This window comes from Dreissena polymorpha, chromosome 6 (assembly GCF_020536995.1).
Source record: "Dreissena polymorpha isolate Duluth1 chromosome 6, UMN_Dpol_1.0, whole genome shotgun sequence".
In the NCBI taxonomy this organism is placed as follows: domain Eukaryota; kingdom Metazoa; phylum Mollusca; class Bivalvia; order Myida; family Dreissenidae; genus Dreissena; species Dreissena polymorpha.
Genome location: NC_068360.1, coordinates 55,500,754 through 55,526,746, shown reverse-complemented (window position 1 = coordinate 55,526,746; position 25,993 = coordinate 55,500,754). Strand labels below are relative to the sequence as shown.

The 25,993-nt window shown below is 32.9% G+C and overlaps 3 protein-coding genes and 1 long non-coding RNA gene across 4 annotated transcripts; 2 read left to right on the top strand and 2 right to left on the bottom strand.

The window, feature by feature from the left end:
- Nucleotides 1-684: 684 nt before the first annotated feature.
- On the top strand, nucleotides 685-2,301 carry LOC127835365 (uncharacterized). The gene is made up of 2 exons (XR_008028484.1): nucleotides 685-865; nucleotides 1,215-2,301. It is a non-coding gene; the product is annotated as an uncharacterized LOC127835365 (long non-coding RNA).
- LOC127835364 (uncharacterized) lies at nucleotides 1,483-16,436 on the bottom strand. The gene is made up of 10 exons (XM_052361750.1): nucleotides 16,226-16,436; nucleotides 14,271-14,557; nucleotides 12,479-12,671; nucleotides 9,152-9,525; nucleotides 7,764-8,207; nucleotides 7,223-7,358; nucleotides 5,949-6,118; nucleotides 5,373-5,489; nucleotides 4,857-5,069; nucleotides 1,483-4,472 (listed from the first exon to the last, which is right to left on the bottom strand). The coding sequence occupies exons 3-10, from the start codon at nucleotides 12,528-12,530 to the stop codon at nucleotides 3,585-3,587; spliced, it is 2,394 nt and encodes a 797-aa protein (XP_052217710.1). The 5' UTR covers nucleotides 12,531-12,671; nucleotides 14,271-14,557; nucleotides 16,226-16,436; the 3' UTR covers nucleotides 1,483-3,584.
- Nucleotides 16,328-20,326, top strand: LOC127835697 (uncharacterized). The gene is made up of 4 exons (XM_052362135.1): nucleotides 16,328-16,409; nucleotides 16,909-17,099; nucleotides 17,926-18,098; nucleotides 19,612-20,326. Exons 1-4 carry the CDS (start codon nucleotides 16,328-16,330, stop codon nucleotides 20,324-20,326), a joined length of 1,161 nt encoding a protein of 386 aa, XP_052218095.1.
- A 2,102-nt stretch (nucleotides 20,327-22,428) lies between these two features.
- LOC127835696 (uncharacterized) lies at nucleotides 22,429-25,702 on the bottom strand. Its single transcript, XM_052362133.1, has 4 exons — nucleotides 25,612-25,702; nucleotides 24,870-25,079; nucleotides 23,374-23,549; nucleotides 22,429-22,656 (listed from the first exon to the last, which is right to left on the bottom strand). The coding sequence occupies exons 1-4, from the start codon at nucleotides 25,700-25,702 to the stop codon at nucleotides 22,429-22,431; spliced, it is 705 nt and encodes a 234-aa protein (XP_052218093.1).
- Nucleotides 25,703-25,993: the final 291 nt, after the last annotated feature.

Genomic DNA, 25,993 nt, shown 5'->3' with positions numbered 1-25,993 from the left:
TATGATTTGAAAAATACGATCGCAGTTCTTCCAACTGGCTCATGAAAAAGCATTATTTTTCAGGTAGTAAGATGTTTTCGCGATCTTTACCACCATTGTTATATTGTGTTGAAAATAAGCAATTTGCTTATTCGACGCCTAGCGATTATTCATAAATATATCTGACTGTTTATCATTCACAGAGTTCTGAGTAACCTTTCTTTAGCAATATTGTCTCTGCAAAACTAAGAATAGAGATAGAAGACAATTTAATTTGAGTTCAACCGCTGCTGTAGGAATGCACGGATTGAGTGCAACAGTACTATGTATCATGATTGAACTTGGGTCTGGCTCCAGTACACACACTTCCATAGTATCTGCACATTTTGTTTGCCATAGTGATACAATAAAAGTTAAACGTAAAAATAATATACGGATTTATATAAATGTATCCATCCATTTAGCAAGACATTTACATTTATCCATGCTAATAAAAATATCAGTTTTGTGAACTGTTCTTCTGAACAAATATATTTTACTTAATAACGGTGCAGCTATGCCTAACCTTATTCAATAATTTTTATCATTTTTATTCAAATATTGATGTGGGATTTTTTTTTCAATATAAAATGACTTTAAAAAGATGAAACACAGTTGATTGCCCCCTTTAAATTTAAACCTTAAAACTGGGTTTTATAATTCCAGATATTACCATGGCTCCTTCAAAACTGGCTGCAGACAGACCAATGATAGTGCTTGTTGTTTCCCCACTGAATGCATTAATGCAGGATAAAGTAATTTCACTCTGCGAGAGGGATGTTGCTGCATGCTTCAGCAGTATCGATGCTGCATATGTGACTTCTTGTGAAGATGTATTGGAAAACGAGTAAGTAAATAAAAAAAATGTGGAATAACTTAGTGTTCTCAAAACTCCATGCACACTGGTTCTAAACATATTCTTAATAGCATTAGTCACAGTTCAAGCTTAAATTGGTTTAAATAAGTTGAATGAGTTTCATAAAAATGTTAAGATGTAGGTTTATAAAGATGTTCTTGTAAAATAAGACCTAAAAGTATATTTCATACCTTTGTGCTGCAACAGTTACACGTTTTATGCAGCATGATTACTCACTTTATCCGCCCTAATTATTATTGACTTCTGTTAACTAAATTTTTAACATTTACTATTTGTAATAAATAAATTAAATTAATATCCATACATTTATCAATTTCAGATAAGAAGAATATTTAGATGAAGAAACTGAACTGAAAACGAAGACAAGTGCTTATGGAATCAATTAAAGATGGAAATTTCAACATAATTTATATGCACCCAGAGACAGCTTTTGCAAGAGAGACAGTCAAACTTTTGAAGAGCCCTGCCTTCAAGAGTCGCATATGCTGGATGTTGAAATGCGCCCATACATTCAAAACAATTCCACATGCTTGCGCTTACATTTGGTAAATCGTTTTGGCTAAGCAGTGTCTTGTTTTCAGTGAACCAATATAGTTGTTGTAGTAATTGTATGGCTGGTTAAATGACTGAGAGATGCCAATTTGAACCATTTTAACTCTGAACCATGAAAGAATTTAATCACAACAATGTTCAAATTATTTGCTTGTTTTTATTCAATATTGCATACATTATACATGCAAGTTAAAGTATATTATAAAAACAGGGACTATACAAACAGGTATGTATAGGTCCCTGATAGAATTGGGCAACATATTTTAATTAAGTACATGCTATGTACCTATCCTTAAACATAACACAGTTGCTTAAACTTTCACATTTGATCAATCCAAAAATCAATTTACTTGAAATTGAATAAGAAATACCAGATGTTTCCTGGTAAAGTTTTGTGAAAATAGTCTGAAAAGATGTATTTTAATGCGAAAGACAATGTCATATTTACTGGAGTATTTAATTACTATGAAAAAAAACACATTTTTTCACCTAAATCCCATTTTAATGGTTTTCTAGCAACTAGGTCAATAACAATGTGTTTATAGTGTACCGGTATTCTGAATGTTTATGTTGGGTACTCATCAGTTCTGATTATGATGACTTCCTTAATGCATACATATATGTTACACTAGTCCAACTAATCTAGGTCAAAAGTTGACACTATTATTCAATTTTGCAACTATCAATATCGGTCCTTCTTTATCCATAGCAAGTAGTCACTAAATGCCTGGTAAAAACATGATATTTATGTTTAATATCTTTTCAATTTATTGCATATTTAAATAACACTATTATTACAATATATGTATGTTGAAAATCGTTACAATAACAATAAACGGCTCTATGCAACTGGATTTGCTTGTTTACTTGTAAATAAAAAATTGTTAATATATATGTGTTTCTAGAATGATTCAATACATGATAAAAATTAACATCTCTTAAAGTAGAACAGTTTTATACATGATTTCTTTCTGTATTTTAAGTTATAATTACCAAACTTTTTGGACTGAAATGCACATAACCATAAAAGCTCAATGTCTGTCTATATTGTTCAAATGAAGCAATAAATGCAAACGGTAAATATACATGTTACTTATTCACAATTATCACAGAAATTATTACTAACAAAAATATAGATCGGCATTTGTGTGTAAGATTAAATACAGGATTTACATAATCAGGAAACTAATAATGTTAAAATGATAATCACTTTGTGTTAAAAACTTTAATGATTAAAATTTCCAGTATCTGATATCATACTTAGATTTCAATGTTTCAACAGAACATAAACAAGGGCTGTTTGTCAAACAGATATGCCCCCCCCCCCAATGGGCTGTCAGTTGTAGTGGCAGCCATTGTGTGAATACCCCTGGTACGTTAGAAACCATTTTACTGTTTTGAGTCACCGTGACCTTGACTTTTGACCTAGTGACCTGAAAATCAATAGGGGTCATCTGCCAATCATGATCAATGTACCTATGAAGTTTCATGATCCTAGGCCTTATCGCTCTTGAGTTATCATCCGGAAACCATTTGGTGGATGGAACGACCGACATGTGCAAAACAATATAACCCTCTTCTTTGAAGGGAGGCATACAAATATTTACTAAGGAACACATTTAGATGGCAATAAATAAATGTAATAAGTACCTTAAATTTTGTGATTACCTGCAGCGCTGGTATTCTAGAATCTTCTAAGAGAAATCTAAAACTAAATTTGACTTAATGGAAATTTTATATCAATTTAACTGTGCCAAACTCAACAATTAATGCTCTCAAAATGAAAAATTTACTTCACTGCATAGAATACTATTTAGAGTTGCACAAAACTATGCCAGAATCATGTACATTAAACAGCTATCTCTAAAAATTCTTGGTTTTTCTCTTAGAAGATTCTAGAATACCGGCCCAGAGTACTCTTTGCAACAATACTTGTCAAGTGTGCCGCCACAAGTATACTAATTGCTTAATAAAGTTTTGTAAAACACATAATAACGCCACTAAAGAACCATTTACTCGTGTAATGGCAACATGTCCTATGCAACATTTTTTGACTGTTAGATTGAATATCAATAAAAATGTGTCAACTAAGTCTTCTTTGCTATTAACTACAGTCCCAATTCCAGATCATAAATGATCAATCCTCATTCAGCTCTTCATTTTCTACTGGCATCGGAAACCCCCGTTGAAGTCGAAGGGCTGTGCTCACTACTTGTTCAATGAAAGCTGAATGCTTACACCGAAGTTCTACACATACACTGGCTTGCATATTTATACTGCTATCAACTTTTCTACCATGTTCCTTATGTAATGGCCTAACTTTTCTTAAGATTTTAGAAACAGTCCGCATATCATCAATTTTACTGCGTTTCTTATGCGCAGAGGTTTTGTCTACAAAACCGATTTGATTGTCAACATTACTTACAATGTTTTTTATTACTGGTGCTGCAGCCGTTACTTTAACAATGGATTTTTCAGTTTTGTTGGCGCCAAGTCCACGAATGAGATCCTTAATGTCCTTCACTTGGTTTTCCTTTTCCATGTCGGCTGCTTTATTTTTCCCTGGTTTTCCTTTTCGGTTCACAAAAGCAGCAGTTCTTGCTTGAATGGCCAATTTTGGTGGCATTACAATTTCTGTTTTTAAAATATAGTCTATACATTCAACAAAGTATTTTGACATATTTGAATGACTAAAGAAGAAAGGCATTGTCATTTTAAGGTTGTTGCTAAGTCGAAAGATGTCGCCTTCTCGTATAGAGTCTTTCAAGTTAAGCATCACAAAATAGTACTGCAGGAAATTAAGTATGTAATTTTGGAGCTGATCTTCCTTCACCAAAGACAATTGCAGTGGGGTTTCGCCAACAACAATGTTCACATGTGAATGATTCTGAACCATTTTTAATGGTATCGTGATCTTCGATAGTTGTCCCCGTAGTTGTACGCTGACTACAATGTTTCCGTTTTGAACAGGCAATTCAACACAGTGACCACCAATCATAACAGGCACTTTAGCATTGTTTCCAACCTATAAAAGAAAAAGATATGTATTCCCAACTCATTCTGTTTTTAAGAGTAATAAACATGTTATAATAAATCTTGAGAACATTTGACCAATTATATATTTGGCATTAATATACTATACAAGATTGTATTCCCTATGTTATTTGTTACAATATACATAATTACATTAATTTTATTAATTAAAATGTTTTAAATTCCCAATTTAAAGATATTCAAGTAGTATAAAATGTGAATTGTCATACAACATCTAAATACAGATCACAGGGGCATAAAATGTCATAAAAATTCAATGCAATTTTAAGCACAATATTTGTATTTGTCTTTAATTTTAAATAAGTTTTTCAACATATATTTTAGTAAAAAAATCAAAGCAATCTTGTGACCTTACTTCATCAAAACTTAACGGACCACACAAAAGGTTCATTAGCCCATCCATTGTCTTGTTAAATTCCTGCAACCTTTTAGGAAGGTGACTGCGACTGATATCCCCATCTGGAATATTGCGAGTTGGAGAACTTTCAAAATCCTGCATACCAAAGTACTCAACAGCAGCTTCTTGTATGTACGCCTTTCCAACAAGAAGAACAAAGTCCTCATGTGCCTAACAAAACAAATTGTTTGAAACTAATATATATATATAAGGCACTACAATATCCTATCATTAAGTAATACATGAAGATTGCAGTTCTTATAGTTTCTGCATACAACACTGTAATCATATTGACCTAAGAAGGGTACAAAATACAGCAAGATATAGCTAAAATCACTTAATCAATTGTCAGATTCTCTCCATTTAAACCACTTAATGATTGAATTTATATTGTCTCAACAAAGTATTCACTGTTAGAAATTAAATTTAGGTTTTATTAAAAAGATATCTTAGGTATTATTTATATATTTATACCTTAAAACGACTTTTAACATTGCCGTTTACGTTTGTCCTTTGGATGTGTATCTTAATATTAGACAGGGTCCCAACATCTCTGCCAGATGACTTCTTAAAAAACTTCATAATGGTTTTCTACACATGTCAAATTGTTGAGTTATTACCAGTGTTTACACATGTTCAAAGATAGAGGTGCTATATCATGTAAAAATGGTACTATTGCATCCAGTGCCCATATGCAGTATTAACATTGTTTATAAATGTTCAAATATAGAGGTGCCATATCATGTAGAAATGGTACTTTTGCATCCAGTTTGTGCCCATAAACAATCATTAACATTGTTAATAAATGTTCAAATATAGAGGTGCCATTTCATGTAAAAAGGACTTTTGCACCTAGTTTGTGCCCATAAACAACAGACTATCTTTCAGAACTTAGTGAATATAATTATGAAAGTGATTAATATATGTTTTACAATATGCATGAGGTGAGACTGTGATAAATAACTTGTGATAGCCTGAAATGAAATTTGACTGAACTGTCAACATCTCTTTTGGATATTTGTTCGCGAAATGACCAGTCTGTATACTCACCTCAAGAAAATCCATCTGCATATGAAACATCTCAACCAAAACAGGACACAGGTTCTCAAACCGTTCTGCCCTTGTATGTGCACCTGCTCTCAAACTCTTTGCCCCATCAAGTCTAACTCGGGTCAATTGATCACCCCCAACTGGAACCATGAGACTGTTCAGATCATCAGCTGCAATTTAATACCACAAAATGAGTGTTTTAATTGTAAATGTAACTAAGAATCTTACATATGGCCCAGCCAAGCCATCACCTACAATGGGCATAACTCTAATAATAATGGTAATAAAGTTATGCAGCTTGAACTACATATGTGCCATGTTGCCATAAAAAAATATTTCAAGTATGAGTTTAATATCTTTGATAGTGTTAAAGTTTTAGAAATTTAACGAAAAATCTAAGTTAAAAAAGGGCATAACTTTAAAAAAAATGTTGACAGAGTTATCCAGCTTGACCTAAACAAGTGCTATGTCCCCATTAGATAGAAGTCCAAGTCTGAATTGATTATCTTTGATAGTATTCAAACTATTTAACTTAATACCTTTGACCTTGAAGGATGACCTTGACCTTTCACCACTCAAAATGTGCAGCTCTATGAGATACACATGCATGTCAAATATCAAGTTGCTATCTTCAATATTGCAAAAGTTATTGCAAAAGTTTAACCAAGGTTAAAGTTTTGGGACACACCCATACAATGACAGACAGACAGACAGACTGACTGATCCGGGGGGCATAACTCTAAAAATAATGCTGACAGAGTTATTCACCTTGACCTACACAATTATCTTGTTGTCATAAAGAAGCAATCCAAGTTTAACTTAATTATCTTTGATAGCGTAAAAGTTATTTGACTTTATAAAAAAACTTTTACCAACGGCGACGCCGACTCCGGTGCGATTAGTATAGCTCTCATTTGTCTTTGAAAAGTCGAGTAAAAAATATACAGTTGAAATGTCATATGTGTGCTTTGAACAATCTCAAATGCATATTTATGTACTATGCTCAACATGCTTTCTAGTGTTGAATTTTTATAGCTTAAAAACATTGATAGCCTCTTTTTTGTCCTCTTTCGTTGTGATTCTTATGTTAACATATAACAAGCTGGATACATGTATAATAAACTTGGAATTTATATATATATTATAGCTGAAAACTTTGTGCATGATAAATATTCATTAAAGTAATTATCTGACTAAATGTATTTAAAAATATTTCTTTTTTAAATGTACAACACTACCATATGTTATTACCAGTACCAATTTGATAGACTTATATCTACCAGCTTTTGAATACCATTCCTGAAGATATTTTTCGTAACCATCCATAATTTGAACACAGTCCTCATATTTCATTTCGTTCTTCAACATAACAGGCAATACAAATGATGTTGTTTTTCGAGACATGACATCCTGGAAAAAAAGGAAAAACGTGTCATTTAATTATGTTGCAATGGAATGTACACATTCAAGGACACAACAATGTTCTAAGATTAGTGTTTACCTCTATGTCAATCTACAAAGAAAATGTTTTCAAACCTTTCCAATAACTTTAATAAAATTTACTTTTTTACAACTTAGTCATGTTTAAAAGATTTTGGCATTGTGAACAGAGTAAAACATCAGATATCTTTAAATATATGACACCAAAAAAACAAACATGTGGAAGAATATAATTATTATAGTTATTTGTGAGACAAAAAATGCTAACACATACATTTTAGATTGCCTTTAACTTCACTTGTATTTATGTATTGCAATGTACATTTATGTTTTAGCACAAAAAAAATAAAACATTAATGCATTTTGGCCCAGAACCTGAAGAGGAAACTGTATGTGCTTTGGTACAGCTATTTCCATCCATTTGAAATCAGGGTGTTCAATTAGTTGCCGGGCAATCAAGATTTTGATGTTGTGTTTAAACATGTCTACATCAGGTTTAAATCGTTCAATGTTTATGACAATATTTCGTTTCTCCTTCATGTAATTCACAAGATATTCAGTTTCTTGGAAATCACTATCCGTTATTCTGTATGGGGTAAAATCACTAGCAAAGAAGTGGTAATCCTTGGACTTGTTCTCCATGCGAATGTCATTGGTTTGAACAAAAATGTCCACATTGTCTCCATTGAACTTTCCATCTTTGCCATCATGTATCGCCTTGATCACACTTTGCTCACATTGTTCAGAGCATTCAGCAATAATATTTGCTTTGCTTTGAGCAGATGTTGTAATATGCATTTTGTTTAGTCTGCTCAGAAGCTGAAAAAGCGATGAGCAATATTATAAACATATTAAAAATGTTTATAAACAAGAGATGTGTTTGTCAGAAACACAATGCCCCCTTCTGCGCTGCTTTGAAGCCATATATTTGACCTTTGACCATGAAGGATGACCTTGACCTTTCATCACTCAAAATGTGCAGCTCCATGAGATAAACATGCATGCCTAATATCAAGTTGCTATATTCAATATTGCAAAAGTTATGGCCAATGTTTAAGTTTTCGGACAGACGCACATACTAACAGACGGACAGTTCAACTGCCATATGCCACCCTACTGGGGGCATAAAAAGAAACTAACATAAAATGTGATTTTTGTAAAACGTTTCACTGGGGACCTACCGACAGCACATATAAGCCACTGTGAATAATCATGAGTGATGTGCCTTGTAAACTAATTTGCCTTTGTGATTCTTCAATATGTATTTAAAATCATAAAAGACATGGTGAAATGAAAATTTTCATGTTCAAAACAATATATGCAGTTGATTTATATACCTATTGGGCTTTTTTTTAACTCACTTTAAAACCTTATTTAACACAAGCAAATTCATTGAATTGATATCCCCCGCCAATTTGCTTCTGGACACAAAAGTGTTATATTTGGCACTCAAAAAAGCATTTTTTCAAGATACAAAGGGCCATAACTCCGTTATTAACAGATGGTGTACAATGACATTTGGCGTGCATCATCATCTTATTCATATATACAATCATACCAAGTTTCAATTAAATCCGCCAAAGCACTTCCAAGATATGGCTCCGGACGGACGGACAATGCCAAAACAATATCCCTCCGCCTATGGCGGGGGATAATAATCAGTCACAAACAAATGCAATGTATCAATGCCATAGCTTGTTTTGTACTTCATTTGTATAAAGTTCTGAATATGGATTGATATTTTACTTTTAAGTTTGTGTTACCTTGTTGTCCGCATGACATCTTACAGCAAGGATTGTCATCAGTCGTTGTACTGCAGATATTTTGTTGTTTCGACTGTGAAGAATCATGCTATATATCATCACAACTGAGGCTTTCTTGTTGCCACTGTCACCAAGTAAAGCACTTAGCAGGTTGAACAAGAAAGGAATGTTCAATTCAAGTTCACGATAAGCCTGGTCAAAGATAGTTTCTACTGATAAAATGTTCGGATCCTTTTGACTGAGCACACTTATGTTTTTTCCTACCATCTGGGAAATTGCTGCATCAAGTTCCAGAATAATCTTCTCTTTAGCATCATCAGGGACATCTGATCTTGATGTAGTCACCTTTTCTCCCTGACTTCCACAAGTTTTAGCTATCATAGAAATAAAACAAAACACGAATTTCAAAATAATTCAAACTAAGCTTTAAAATTGAACATTATAGGTATTAGATTTATTCAATGTGCAAATATGATATTACCATATTTTTATTTCAATATGAAAGCCTGTGTGAATACTGGTAATGTAGAAATCTTTAAAAGGAAATAACTTAGCAAGAAATGATTGCAATGAAACTACATGACAGTAATGTATGTGACTCTTCTATTAACCCTTACAGTGCGGGAACCGAATTTTTAAGGCCTTTGCAAACAGTTTGGATCCAGATGAGACGCCACAGAACGTGGCGTCTCATCTGGATCCAAACTGTTTGCTATTTTGATAGTATTCTTTGAAAAAAATCGAAGAAAATGCTAATTTTAGACATTCAGCAGGCGACATTTTTGCAGACGACAAATTTCCCAGCATGCAAAGGGTTACACATCCATGAAAGTGGTTGCCGAGTACATTGTACTTTGACACGCAAAAATCTATAGCTTTCATTGATTTTGTTGGGCTTGTTTGGTCCCTAGAAATTCAGCACTATACCCCTGCTCAAAGGTTTATGTTTTTCTCCTATAATGACTTAAAAATTCCCATCTCAATTTAAGCTTTATTAGGAAAAAACAAGAGATGTGTTTGTCAGAAACACAATGCCCCCTATTGCGCCGCTTTGAAATAAAATTTCAATACATCATTTGGCAGGTTTAGAAATTTTCTCCCTTTTATAGCTTATTACTTCCGTTGGATTGCATTGTTTGACTTTTGACCTTGAAGGATGACCTTGACCTTAAAATTTGTTTCTGATTATATCCTTTAAAAAAATATTACTTACTTTGTGAAAATGATCTGTACCTGCCAAATTATATAAAATAGAAATGATCTCCCTTAAAAGCTTGTTACTTCCCTTGGATTTTGTTTTTTGACCTTGACCTTTCACCACTCAAAATGTGCATCTTCATGAGATACACATGCATGCCAAATATCAAGTTGCTATCTTCAATATTGCAAAAGTTAAGGCCAATATTAAAGTTTTCGGACAGACGGACAGACTGACTGACAGACAGTTCAAGTGCTATATTCCACCCTACCGGGGGCATAAAAAGTTAAGAGGCATTTTTGCCTGTCTGTATTCATCAAACTAAGTTTGAGCATTATGTATTTTATCATTGCTAGCAAATTAAATTGTATGTTGTATAACAAAGTAGAAATTAAACTTGTAAACGTGCCTATAAAAAATCCCCATTTGTATTGAAATTCCCCACCAGAGGTGAAAAAAAACACACTGTTGTGAACTCAACAAAAGGGCACAATATGACAAAATTTGCATCTTGTCTTGGTAGGGGAAAAATTGTATGATATATTATATTGTATAAAGCAGAAATCTCTCAAGGGCAAAAAAAACATGAACAAATTAAGAAAGTTAAAGGGAAATAAAAATGAGCTAGTAGAGTTATGGATCTTTGTAAACTGCTCTTCATCAACTATTCGCCAATGAAGAGAAGAAAAAATGGTCGCACCAGAAGAACTGACAAAAGAAAAACAAGAGCACCGCCTATGGGTGCAGACCGCTCATCTTTAGAATTTTAATTTTTAAGGTGAAGGGATCAATCTCAATACTTCAATCAAAAAGGGGTGAGGGGTGGGGATAGAGAGGGGTGTAGTGAGGGGTAGGGTCTTTTATTTTATTATCTTTCAAAAAAGAAAAAAAAGATAAAAAAATATTTTACCTTTCTTTTGGGGGGAGGGGGGGATTCTTGGGATGGATGGTTGGACAGTCTTTCAAAAATAAAATAATACAAATAATTTTTTTAAACATAATTTCAAAATAAAAATGTTTATTTTTTATTTTTTGGAGGGGGGTTGGAGGGAGTGATTGAGAGGGGGGCTTAGTGTGGGTGTGGTCATTTATTAGATGATCTTTAAAAAATAAGAAATAAATGGAAAATAAATATAAAAAATTGGGGGGGAGGGGGGGAGAGCGGGGATTCTGAGGTGGAGCTTGGGGGATTGTTTGGGTGGAGTCCATTGTGGTATGTCAGGTAAGTGTTGTTTTGTTAAAGTATGAATCAAATCTGATCATAAATAAAGAAGTCATTGCAATTTTAGCACAATTTAATTATTTGATCTTGAGAGTCAATTTCATTCAATGGTCAATGTCAAATTCAACTTGCCATGTACAGTACCCTCATGATAATAAGAAAGTATTTCAAGTTTGAAAGCAATAGCCTTGATACTTTAGAAGTAAAGTGATAGTAAGCAAGCGCGCCATGTTTGAATGCAATAGCTTTGATACTTTATGAGAAAACAGGACCTAAACACAAAACATAACCAGACACAAACGCCAACGCTCAGATGATGACAAAGCTCTTTTTTTTCAAAAAATAAATTAGCTAAAAAAACACAAAAGAAAAAAAAGAAATGTGTTTGTCAGAAACACAATGTCCCCAACTGTGCTGCTTTAAAGCCATATATTTGACCTTCGACCTTGAAGAATGACCTTGACCTTTCATCACTCAAAATGTGTAGCTCCATGAGATACACATGCATGACAAATATCAACTTGCTATCATCAATATTGCAAAAGTTATGGGCAATGTTAAAGTTTTCATATAGACGCACAGACTGACAGACTGACGGACGAGGGCATAAAAAAGAAGCTAGAGATACAAGTATGGACCTTGGTGGGGGAGGGGGTGGGCCAACAAATGTATGGATAGGAATTTTCCAAGTACATGAGAATGGGTCATATTTCTCAAAAAGGTGTTAAAACCCTGGAACTGCACAAGTTGTTGATTTGGGAAATGATGTAAACTTTAACAGTAAAAGGTGCTGATACATGTAACAATTACTAATTACTAATCAACACTAGAAACAGTTGGAACTTTTAATTACATGCATAAAATGAATAATAGCAATTCTGTTGAAAATTAACAAGCATGCACTTACCTCTTAAGAACTTCAAAGGAACGTGTTGAGTGAAGAATCTCAAAAGTATCATGTTTATGAAACTTAAGTTGCAATCACTATGTTTCACAAAAATGACACTCAAAAGAAATCAACAATTCTAACCTCTGTTCATCAATAAAGTATCCTATGAATTCCAATGCAAGACATTTCTTTGGTTTCCAGTTACAAAGTTCTGGAAATAAATAGTATTTGAAACTCATTAGAAAATTCTAATAAAATGAACATTTTACAGACTTGCTGTACATGTACCACACTGGGTGTGTATATCTTCAAGAACTTAATCATTTCTATACTACTGAAGCAGTGATGCCTGATTCCAGAAAATCAGTACACAATATTCGAATCATTTTCTGCCCATAATGTTATTGATTGAAAGAAATTGTGTATCTTCAATCAACAAAAATATCCACTTTAACATTGAACTTGTGTACAATAAAATTCGTTAAAAGAAAAAATGATATTGCCTGATGTTGATGTGAATTCTTTGTCCCCTAAAATTGACCAAAAAAATACCAAGCCCTTGCATATTTATCAAAATTGTATTAAATCAATGTACATGTTTGGCGCTAACTTTATATTTGACACACATAATGATATAGAGGGAACCTTTACTGATAATTTTTCTGGCATCAGTATCAGATAACAGGGATTAAACATCAAACAATAAAAAAAACAATGAACATAATTATACATATTTCAATAAAGGATTATGAACAAGGACAATGCAAATGGGAAACAATTTTGCAAGTGGGAAACAATTTGCAACAATTGTATACCTGAGTAACTATGATCAGCAAGTCCAAAAAGTAATTGTTTTTTTGGACCGTGTTTTTTTCCAACCTCAATTTCACTTTCAGATTTGTTAGGGACTATAAAATAAAATTGGTATAATAATAATAATTAAAGTTTTACTTGTGAATGAAATAAAAAGCCATTATATCCAAATAAAATTATTCACAAACCTAACAGAGAAGTTACTTATAAATGTATATGTTAAATGTATTATTATAACATAACTTTCCTTAGGTCTCCCTTCTTCCTCTGGTTTGGAACCAGGATTTTTTTGCAACAATGAATCTATATGAAAAGGGTTTGTTAAAAAAACAGAAATTTTTGTATGAGATCTATTAAAACAGTATATTACATTTTTAGACAAAATTAAACTTCATGCCAGGTCATATTCTCATTCCCTAGACAATGGGTGTAGGATATTCCATATGGTTCATGTGTCTTTTAAAAAAAGGAAAGTTTCCTCAAATTTTAAATGTCCCAAAAATGTCTTGTAAATATAAAAATAAACAAATACATTTACTTAAACCAAGAGTGCCATGATGGCCCTATATCACTCACCTGACATATATTTCTTTCTACAGACTGGAACTCTATTCCTTGCCATTTCATAGTTTTTTTCACTAACAACATACATGTATTAGGACACATTTGAACCTGGGATGTGGGTGTGGGAAATTTTAATTCAAACATCAGGGATATAATTGAAGCAATCTTGGTAGATATGTACTAGATGATGTATCATGCTCTATGCTCTGAGTCTTGTGGTTTAAGAGTAGATGTTAAAGTTTTCACTATATACAGGTACATATAAGGAACAGATATTTGCCCTAAGGGTGGTGCCAATTTTGACTCCAGGTGTATTATTTGTAAAACATTAATAGAAGTCAATCAGAAGATGTTTCATACCAAAAATCTATGCTCACGGCTTATGACGTTGAAGAACATATTTAGAGTTATAGGGGAAACACACCTTACCTACCTAATTTTAATTTTTCAATACTACTCATCAGCCTCTCAATGACTGCTGTTCTTCGTTGTGGAGAAGGCTTCATTTTTTCAAGGCTATTCATAAGTCCCTCTACCACAGTAGGTCTTTTTTGTGGTGTCTTTCCAATTTGTTTTTGATCGTGTGGTAATGCACTCAATCTCATAGCAGATACTGACTTCATCCTTTTAGACTTTGGTGTTACTGTGCTACTTTTGTCTGGGGTTTTAATTCGCTTTTGATTTCCAGTCACAGTCACTTCATGTCTTCTTGTAACTGTTCTAAAAATGAAGTAATGTGAAATTGTCGTTAAATTTATGTTGTTTATATTTTATACCATATGGTGGAAGGCATATACCTGGTATATTATAGTTTGGTAAAGCAGGTGGTGTAATGTCAATGTTTCATGATATTTCTTACTTTTCCATTTTATTTGATTTAATCATTTAAATGTATTTAAACGGGCCTTTTCACAGATTTTCGCATGTTTTGAAGTTTGTCACTATTATAAATGATTTATATTGATAAATGTTAACATTGGATATAAAATTTTCCAGTAAAAAATCAATATTAAAATTAAAAAAACAAAAACAGGTAACCATTGTTACCCTCAGCAGCCGGCTCGAACCACTGACCACTGACACGGAATAATTTCTGAAGGTATTCTACTTAATTTTATTAAAGCTTGCATATGGGTCCCAGGGCTTTTTTCCCTGACTTTGTGAAGCGGCCCTGGCACCCTCACTTTGTGAAATAATGAGTCGTGAACTTTCCAAAATTGTGAAAAAATGAGTTGTGAGCTTTTCGAAATTGTAAAAAATTGAGTCGCGAACTTCTTAAAATTGTGAAAACCCGAGCCGTGAAATTGTTAAAATTGTGAAAAACGGCCAATGTTGTAAAACTTCACGGCCCTGTTAGGTTTGTGAATTGTCCCTATCAAAATTGTGAATTGTCCTTCCAGGGCCACTCGCACAGAAGGAAAAAAAGCCCTGGGTCCTTGTGTTTAACAGCCATATTATTTTTTGTATACATAGACTAGTAATATACATTATAAACTATATAGCATGAACTTGTTCCTACAATTTGAAATTTACAGTTTAAATAAGTACATTGCTAATATTTTACATGTGATTTTTCTTTCTATTTTTATGCGAACAAAAAAACTGTTCAATATGTTACAATTTTTATACTTGAACATATTTCCAAAAACAATATCATGAATCATGTATAGTTCAGTAACTCGGTGATATTACTTTAAGTCTAATTGAAGTGAAAGGTATGGAAAAACTTGACATGTGCTGTGCAGTTTGCGAAAACTGTTAGTCCTTCATTTCTGACTGACATTTATTTTGTGAAGGACTGACAAAAGATGTAAAACTGTCAGTCTGACTTATCAACAAGAAAATCTATGCAAATTTATATGTTGTTCAAAATATTTCTTTATAAGTCATGTACAGATACATCAGCAAGATTAAAGAACATAATACATTATACTTAACCCATTTATGCCCAGTTGACTCTCCCATCCTTCTAAATTGGATCAATGTATTTCCAAAAGTAGGGATGTCTAGTATATTTATTTCTATATTTAGAATATTTCTTACAGAAATTCCATTAAGCAAACAGCGCAGACCCTGATGAGACGCCGCATCATGGGGCGTCTCATCAGGGTCTACGCTGTTTGCCAAGGCCTTTTTTCAAGATGCTAGGCATAAATGGGTTAAATAATTAAAGACAGTTTATTATTGTAGTATATGGAAATTTGTTTGTTTTTACGTGTTAACACTGACATAAATTTGTTTGGACTGACAAATTATGAAAGTCAGTATTTTGTCATAATCATACGTTAATACTGTAGTAAAACGAGCAGAATTTATTACACGAGTCTTGAGATTGATCAGAACTAACAGTTATAATACTATCATAACTTTATAATTGCGTAAACATACCTCCTGACTGAAGCGAATTGATGTAACTTTCGCCAACAACATCTACAACAGCGTTTGATAGAATTTCCCGCAGGAAAGTTTATGCTCACTACATTCCTTACAATGTCGCAATCTACATGCTTGCTAAATGTGAAAGAAAACATGTCCCTATCCGGTTTAAAACACAGATCGCACTCAGACATGGGTGCCGACAATTTATCGGCCATTTTCATTTTGAATTGCAAAAGTAGTCCGTAAACAAAATGGCGCCCACGTTATACCAGAGGCTCCTTTATGCAATAAAAAGCCGGTTGGATCCAGAGTGGTAAATTGCATCAATCTCCATGCAGAGTTGTCGTTCCTTGCTCTCACATACAACCTCTGCCATCACAAGAAAATCCTACCAGATTCGGTAGGACGTTATTATTTTTTTATAAGTGTTATATTATGAAAAGTAGTATCATTCTCTTTTAGATTTTCAACATATTGCATTAGTTTAGGTTCATAATAAAACATATATTACCTAAATTAAACAAGTAAAATTAACGACGGGACATTTTTTCGAATTGGTAAACATGGCGTTCACTTCTGAAATAACGAGAGCTTTTATTGAATTTTGTCCGCCTTTTCAGCCTAAAGCGAAACAGATTAATGTTTGGAACATTTTTTAGCAGGGAGAGACATTATTGCTAACCTTCCTGTAGGTTATGGAAAGAGTTTGGTGTATCAGATAATTCCAAAGTTGTTGTCAATTGTGAAAAAAGATGAACCGCAAGCGACGATATTAGTCATCTCTCCATTAACAATCATTCAAAATGAGCAGATTGAAACTCTAAAAAAGTATGATGTAAAGGCCTGTAGGCTTTCTTACCATGAATGTGATGGAGAAGTAGAGGTAACGTAAAAATTTCACAGCTTTTAGTATTGCACCTATAGCTACCATGCATTATCATTATTACTATTAGAAATATTATGAAGACCTCTTACCAGGAGACTGTGCATGCCTTTTTGTGACTATTTTATACCCATTTTTTCAACAAAACAAAATATATATGTACATTATTGTTTGTGGCATTTAAACATCTCTTTATGTGTGGAATGTATGTATCCCGGAAAAGTAACCTTTTAAAAAAAAACACTGCTCTTTTGGTACAAATAAATCTGACCCATTCATAGTACTTTCAAAATCACACATAGTATCAACAGTTAGAAGTTAAATCAAGATATCATTAGTTGATATAATGGACCAGCGTTGTTTTTACCGGTATGATAACCAGATAAGTGTGTTTTTTTACAATGATCATAACATTCATATTACATAAATTTTATGTGGGGGAATTTAACACTTTTTAGTAGATGCAGCAATAATTGTTAATAAGTACATGTACCACTTACTAGCCTTAATTCATTGTATGACGTATTTCAAATTTATTTTTAATCTCGCTAGAATAAATGATATTTTAGAATAAATGATAGATATTCATATAACATGTATATGCTTTGCTGTACTGATATAATGCCATTGTAATTGTATTTATCGTAAGTATATATACCATATTATTATTATTTAAGAAATATAATATATTTATAATAATCGATAATTATACCAGTAAACGTAGTACCATAATACTTCCACTCGGACTTGACCAAGAGTGAAAGAAGAGTTATTATTCACATCATATAACCTGTAAGTTAGCAACTATTGGTATATTTATTTACAGCTTATGGAGAAAGATATGATCCAGAATATTGCAGAAGGGGAATTCGCAATTGTGTTTGCTCATCCTGAAGTACTACTTAACACAGTCAGTGGAAAAGACTGGCTGAGCAAAAGACAATTCATTGATCATGTAAAAGGGGTAGTGAAAGATGAATGTCACATTGTAAAAGAATGGTAAGTAACTAAGTAAGATTCAAGATTTTATTAACAGCATTTTTAGAAGGCCAATTGCCCATGTGGACAGATTTTTATACATGCAATATGATAATAACATTACTAGACATATATACATTATTTTAACAAGCACTTGAAATTATGATTAAGCGAGGTTACAAAACGTTTAAAATAATAATAACATAAGTAGTACAAACAGTGTGCGAAATTCAAATTTTAAAGTAATTTTCCAAATTCTTGTACACATGTATAGAAAAGTTAAATTTCTTACTAGCCCGACTATATACATTTTTTAATTCCCACTACCTCGGAAGGATTTTCACTAGCCAAAACCCTTCAAGCAAGTGCGAATTTCGCACAATGAGTACATGTATCAATAAATAATTTACATCAGGAAATACATATTGACTGTAATTATATTAAAGAGGAGTACTCATACTTATCAATATATAAATTATTTCATAAATTTTAACAAACATTTACTCTATAAACTAAATCTTATGAGGCGTAAACAAGAACTCACACAAAAATACTGTTTATACAGGATTTCACATGTATTCACATACAAAATCAAAAACAGCAGTAAATGAAGAAGGGAATATGGGCCCCATAGAACAGTCAAGACATATATCCTCTTAATTTTATATACAATTTATTAGCCTTTGTAGTTCAATGTAAGAACACTTCCCCTGCTCTGTGGGAATAAATCTGGGTTCAACTCCCAGCAAAGGCCATAATTTACACATGTGTTATTTGGAGGATAAAATTCTTTTGCAGGGCATTTGTTTTACATAAGTATATTTTGATCATTAATGTATTGATCATTTCTTCCAAGAATGATACTTATTGGTATTTTTTTCCATTTCATTATTTATGCACAAAGACAATTTCAATAGCTTAATATTAACCGTTGTGATGTAGGTATACATGTTTAATTATATATGTACACCATTTTATATGGATTCAGTCAACTTCATGTAAAATGTTTTGTGCTTGAGCTGTGAGTGCTTGTACAAGTTAATGATCACAGAAGAAGTAGACTACTAAAATTTCAAGATTGCCATTAAAAATAAAAACTTCACTGATGCGTTTAGGTTTGTTTTAGTCTTTGCCTTATCTTCACTTAATACATGTATATAAAATTATGTTCATCATATTTTCTCCTTATAATCTTCAAAGCACCCTAGACTGTTATTCTTAAGTGCTTGTTATAAAAAGTTGAAAAATAATGATGGAATAAAATAAATGCTACATGTACTGGCACAAGTGTTGATAATAGCGATGTTGATCTTCCTCAGCTACAACATCAGAAATGATTTCCAATTTTTTCTGTCATGTGCCTGTGACCTGGTCGCCTAGATTAAAGACTAGCTGTGGTTTTTCTATGCAATATAAATAATTTATTTTCTATTTCAATAAATCCTGATATTGATGGTTCTAAAAATGTAAAAGATAACTGTAGTATAGTTATAATATTGCGACTTTTGTTGTTAAAATCTTTTTTCATTATTAGGGAAGAGGAATTCAGGAAAGCCTTTCAAAAACTGAAGACTCTTCCTGCGGTGTTTAATGATGTCCCATTTATGGCATTAAGTGGGACATTACCAACCAGTCTGATGAAGGAGCTACCAAACATATTGGATCTCAACAACCCCGTGACAGTCCAAGAAAGCCATGACCGTACGAATATATTTCTGAAAAAACTTCAAAAGTCGAAATCTGGTGACACTAGTGAAATTTATGAATCAATTTTAAAAACAGAATGTGATGACCTTAAGAAAAACCCCTACAGTTATCCTGTTACACACCTTTTCATGCCTTTGTACTATATAAGCCAGGCAGCAGCATATCTTAAGCATTTTTTTGGAGATGGTGATATTACAACGTCTTGCTATGCAGTGTTGTTTTCCAGACAAGACAAAGTTGTTCTTAAAACAACAGTTGAGAAGCTACAAATGGAAAATCCCCGAATAAGACTGATTTTAACATCATCAGTTGCTGGCATGGGGTTTGATACCCCAAGTGTGAAGAGGATCATTTATGCAAGACCACCGCGTAACTTGTCCCAGTACCTCCATGAGATAGGGAGAGCAGGTCGAAGGGGACAAACAGTTCTGCAATTCTTCATTACAACAAAAAAAACATTGCCAAAAATATTCCTGGAATTCAAGAAGACACAGTGCAGTATTGCAATAATGAGGAAACATGCCTCAGGGAATTGTTGTTAAAACCATTTGGATTTTCAAAATCTCCAGGAATTGCAAATGAAAATTGTTGTTCATTTTGCCTGAATGAAGACATTTCAAAATTAGACAAAGCTGGAGCATTTGATAACAATGTTTGAATTGTAATAACAATTTCATTTTTTATGTGCCCGATACAACAGGTTGGTGTTAGGTTTGCAATTTGACAGGTCATTTCAGAGTTAATAAAAAAAATGTGTTCTATATTTTTTAAATCCATTTTAAAACCATCAAATACACACACAAGACAAATCAAACCATAGACAACTTGACTCTAAAAATGTTTATTTCTGTACATTTTATCAGTATTGCTATTGTAATCCACTTTTTTTATTCTGAAAAACATTACACCCCATTCTATTAATGCAGCTTGTATTGTATCACTAATCTGTATTGCTGTTCAATTATGTCTGTTTACATCTCACAGTGGAGAAACAATCTACTGATCTCAAAATTGTGAATTGTGAATTCTACATTAACACATTTTAAAATGAACATCTGACATAAATCTAAATTGTATTTAAGTATGTCAAACTTGAAAAGCATGCCACCTCGTCTACTGAATTGCATGAAAATGGCTTGTCAAACTTGAAAAGCATGCCAAATCGTTTACTGAATTGCATGAAAATGGCATGTTTAATACATTTTTACTTTTTTTTCCATTTTTGTGCTTATGTAGGTGACAATCACATACATGAACTATTTAAATATTAGGACAACCGCTTTGGTAAAAATGTTTTTACCATATTTTCCAAATTTTACTTTTTTTCCATTTTTGTGCTTATGTAGGTGACAATCACACAGGTGGTGTGAATGTACCATGATATTAAATTACATATTATTGGTATGGTATTTTGTATTGCATATTTGTTCTTGCTAGGCAAACATTAATGTAGTTCAGTTAGAATTATACATGTAATCCCAATCAACAAAATACTCCGCACATTTGAACGTAAAAAGTATTTCTTCTGAAAACTGTAAAGAAACACTTTGTTTAATGTCTATATTCAGAATATCTTGATTCAAATGGAATGCACACTGAAGGTTGCATAAAGTACTGTTAAAACTTGAGCACAACAACCAGCTATCCCAATACAGAATATATGTCATATAAATGTTATCAAAATGATGTTTTTTTCAAGTTTAAGCATTGTTTGTGTGCATTGTGGTTAAAAAGATGTCGATAACAAACAATTTCAACACTCTTAGTTTCAAATCAACTAATATACAGGACTGAGGTTTAAAATTGTAGGGCACACTTATGACGTCACTCCATGTAACACACCCTAGCAGTCATACTCAGACGATTCATGGTCAAAATTGATAGTATGTCCATAATACAGCCTGTCTACAACTTGCTTGATCCTGAACTTAAGATCAACAGAGTTAATTTTTTCTGACTGGTGAACACGGGACATTTGTCATGCCTTGACACACTCTTCCTATTGTTTTAGAAAACGGTCGAAAGTCCCTCAAAGAATTGACAATCACTTCATTATCTTTAATTCTGGCTGGCGTTCGATGCCTACTAGAAACTTTCCTTACTGATGTGGAAATCTCTTTTTTCTCGAAAATGTCGGACACAGTGTCTGCGGCTCTGCAACTTCTTTGAATTGCTTTTTCCGACTTATTTGCACCCAAAGCCCTGATTAAATCCTTTTGGTTTCTTACAGAGTTTTCTTGTACAAGATCACTTTCAATTTTTCCTGCAGCTCCACCTCTCAGGTTAACAAATGCACCTTCCAATGTCCTAATTATTTGCATATGGCTCATGCAGTACTCACACTTCAATACAAAGTCCAAACACTCCTGAAAATATTTTGATAGTCTGGAGTTTGAGAAGAAAAACTGGGCACATACCATTAGGCAAGGAATTATTCTGGCCACATCTCCTTCTTTAACAATGTCCTCAAACATCATCAGGTGCATATACCAGTGACAGAGATTGCAACAGTAATTATGCACAGTATCATCTGTGTCATTGTTCACCACATCATCAGTCTCATGTACATAGTCTAGATAGCCAAAGTGGTCAAGGAACTGTCGCAATGGATTTAACAGTGATTCATAGTTTTCGGATTTTGACTTCACCAGCTGAATCGGGTGCAACTGGAATCAGGGCTCTCCATGCCAAAGAACTCCATCAGCTGCTCCTTCACCATCTGTTTACCTGCCAGCGACAGGAAATCGTGATGCGCTTTAAAGGCGCCCTTAACCTTTCCATTTACATCGCTCCTTTGCAACTTGCCCTTGTAATGGTATAGGGTTCCAGTTTGTCTCAAAGTTTTGGAACTGAACAGCTTTTTAAAGCATTTCTAAAAAAACATGACAATGTAATATATTGTATACTTGTATTACTATTCGAAAATTGTATGAAAGTTTCTGGTAGAAACTAGCAGTTTAAAAAAACTACCCTCCACAAAGAGTATGGCCCACTTGTGTAAGTGTTGGATATCATAGACATTAGTAAAATCCATAAATTTGTGGATTTTTTTTTTCTGGACTTGTGAATAAAAACAATCAAACAATAAAATTAAGAAAAAAACGGTGCACATCCTTGGCAATATTTAAAGAGTTTACTTCCCTAATGAAATGTGTTCTCCTTGTATTTTCAAACATGCACATCAACTATTTCAGGAAGGTTTATTAATTTATAATATAACATAAACAAATGGCCATAATAGCTCCATATCACTCACCCAACACATGTTTTGCTACAGGCTAAAAAATCAACAGTGGTTTTTTTAGAATATGTTTCAGTTTTCACTTAAGGATGCCTTAGCAATCACAGTTATGCATAGAATGCAACTCTTAAAACAATTTTGAAAGATCTTAAGTTAAGGAAGTTGACTCACTCAACATTCCTTCGAAGTTAAAGCACTGTTTGGCTAGCAGTTTAGGCGCTAATGTTGACATGAAAATGTAGACGCATGGTGATGAATGACCTAAAAAACTTGGTCAAAACAGCTCACCATGAGCACTTTGTACTCCGGTAAGCTAAACAATTTGACAGCAACAAGGTTGATTAGTACCTCTAAGAAGTCCTGCTTGATGTGCCAGAGCTCTATTATGAAAGGGTGGAGATCTTCAAACCGCTTTTCTGGTGAGGTAGCAAAGGAACGAAGGTGTTTCGCTTCCTCTAGACGTACACGAGTTAATTGATCACCACCAACAGGGACTTTATAGGACCGAAGAAGGTCAGTGGAGCCTGTTTAAAGGAAAGTTTGTGATGCTTGACCCTGAAGTTAATTTTTGTTTACATGCAAATAATTTTTTATTTATCATTAAAATGTTAATTGAAATTTAGTTGGTAGCATTTCAACTGCTACTTACTGATGTAAACCTGATAAACGCACACAAATGAATATAATAAATTATAAAATAATGTGCTGAATATATTAATTTTCTGTCATTTACTAGTATAATGACGTTGGCAGTAAATAAGATTCTATCAAAGTGGGTATAATACCTGTATCCTAACTGTCTGTAAAACCTGCAGTAACTGGAAGGTCAAACAGAAACAATAACAAACTTGAACAATAACATCAAACTGTAAGATTTATGTGCACAGTTGTATTTGATGTGGCAAGCTTTATCGTTGTACATAACTTTGATTTTTGGGAATGTTATATGCATCAGTTGCATGAAATTTATGCATTTAAAATGAATTGCCTTTCAATTCACTATAAACTGCAGATGACTTAAAAAAACAACAACTTGGCTTAAGCAAGGCAAAAGAAGGTTACATCATGCCACAAAAAACAAAACTACTTGCATTATAGTAATAACAACAAGAAAATAATAACAAATAGCAACATGCATGCTGAGAACAAACTATATATTGAATAAATAGAAAATACAAAAGTCAAAGATAATCTAAATAAATTAATATTCATGAATATATTTAGCATGTTCAGTAATGCTTAAAGATTTCTTGGAAAAAAATAAGTTTGTTTCATTATCAGCATCTTACATTTGCATAGAACAGAGAAATTGGAATAGCAAAAATGAACAGCAGCTTTTTATTCAATATTCATTTTCTTCATGATCAAGTAGATGGAAGATACTAGCCTAGGTCAATTTTAACTCTACTTCAGAGAGATTTTTATTTGACAATACTTCACTGTATTAACTGTTTAATGTACTATGTCTTCAGAACAAGTATTAAACAAATAAATAGATTGACAAACTTACATATTGGCTACCGATAAATTACTAGCAATGCATGGTGTACATACACAAACCCATTTTTATCTTTATAGACTCCAATGGTACTTGTGCGTCTAGAAAGGTCTTATAATAGTCTTGTTTACTTTCCAGCATTTGAAAATTATTATCTTTATGTATTATATTATTAAGAATCTATTGACAACAAAAGTACATTTTGCACAAGCACATTTGGTAAACACCAGGAATTATGTTCAGTCTTAGTGTATTGATTAGAATGGGCAGATATGAATGCAGAACAAAAATTCCAAATTCATAACAGAAAGCAAACATATTTACATGCAACATAACATATACATACCAAACGCCTTCATGTAAACATCACCAAGGACCTGTTGATACTGGTCCAATATATCTATACAATCCTCATGCTTGGCCTCATTCTTGAGGATGATTGGTAGCTGAAAAACTTCAGATGGTTGCCTCATCTCAGCTTGGTAAGGATGATAGATGTGGGCTGAGAGCACTTTTTGAAGCCAGGAGAAGTCTTTAAACTCAGACAGTATTCTTCCTGGAGTAAAACAACATAATAAAGAATAAATACAGTAGTCACAACTATTTTCTATACATAACAATTATTGCTATTTTTTTATTACTCGTTTATCTAGCATTCTTCAGTGTAATACTTTAATAATTATACAGTAATAACAGCATATTTAAGGAAAAACATGCTTAAGCAGCTTAACAGAAGAAAATTGTACATGTTATGATATCCGGGGTTTCCGTTAACTTTTGAAATCTGGAAGTCTCTGTATTTTCCACTTTGAAGTGTTGGATTTGGGAAGTTTTGAGACTTCCTGGGATGCAATTTTGAAAGTTTTTATGAACAAAACTGGGAGTAAATTACTCCCAAACTTCCTTTAACAAAAGCCCAGTCCACTCAATATAAAGACTATATGTTTTAAGAGTATTTTATTAAATTATAGTGCCTGTACAAGAATTTTTTAGCTGATAGATAGATTCATGCTCAACCATAGACAATAAATAAAAAAAACACTTCACACGTCAAACAATACCAGCACTCAAATAATTTGAATTTTAACCTAACAATACACAGTAGGTGTTTGTCAAAGTGTCTCTGTGGTGACCATTGGGAAAGAACTTCTCTGGAGAAAGTGTTCCAAGTAATGGCATGGTGAAACTAGTGCTGAACGATCCTAGTTGTGCAATCTGAAATACAAATAGACATACACATGTTTTTGATTAACAACATTTTTGAACACCTTTTAATTGAGTGTTTTTTCCGTATAAATTTAATTTGCTGTGTTTGGCACTTTGTATTAAGTGAATCAGAATCATGATATTTTTTTAGAAAGAATAACTGTTGTTTACATTCATTCATTTTAACTAATGAACAATGTTCTCCTGTACACATGTTTAATAGAGTGGGTGGAAAGCTTCTGATACCATCAATGTGAACAAAAA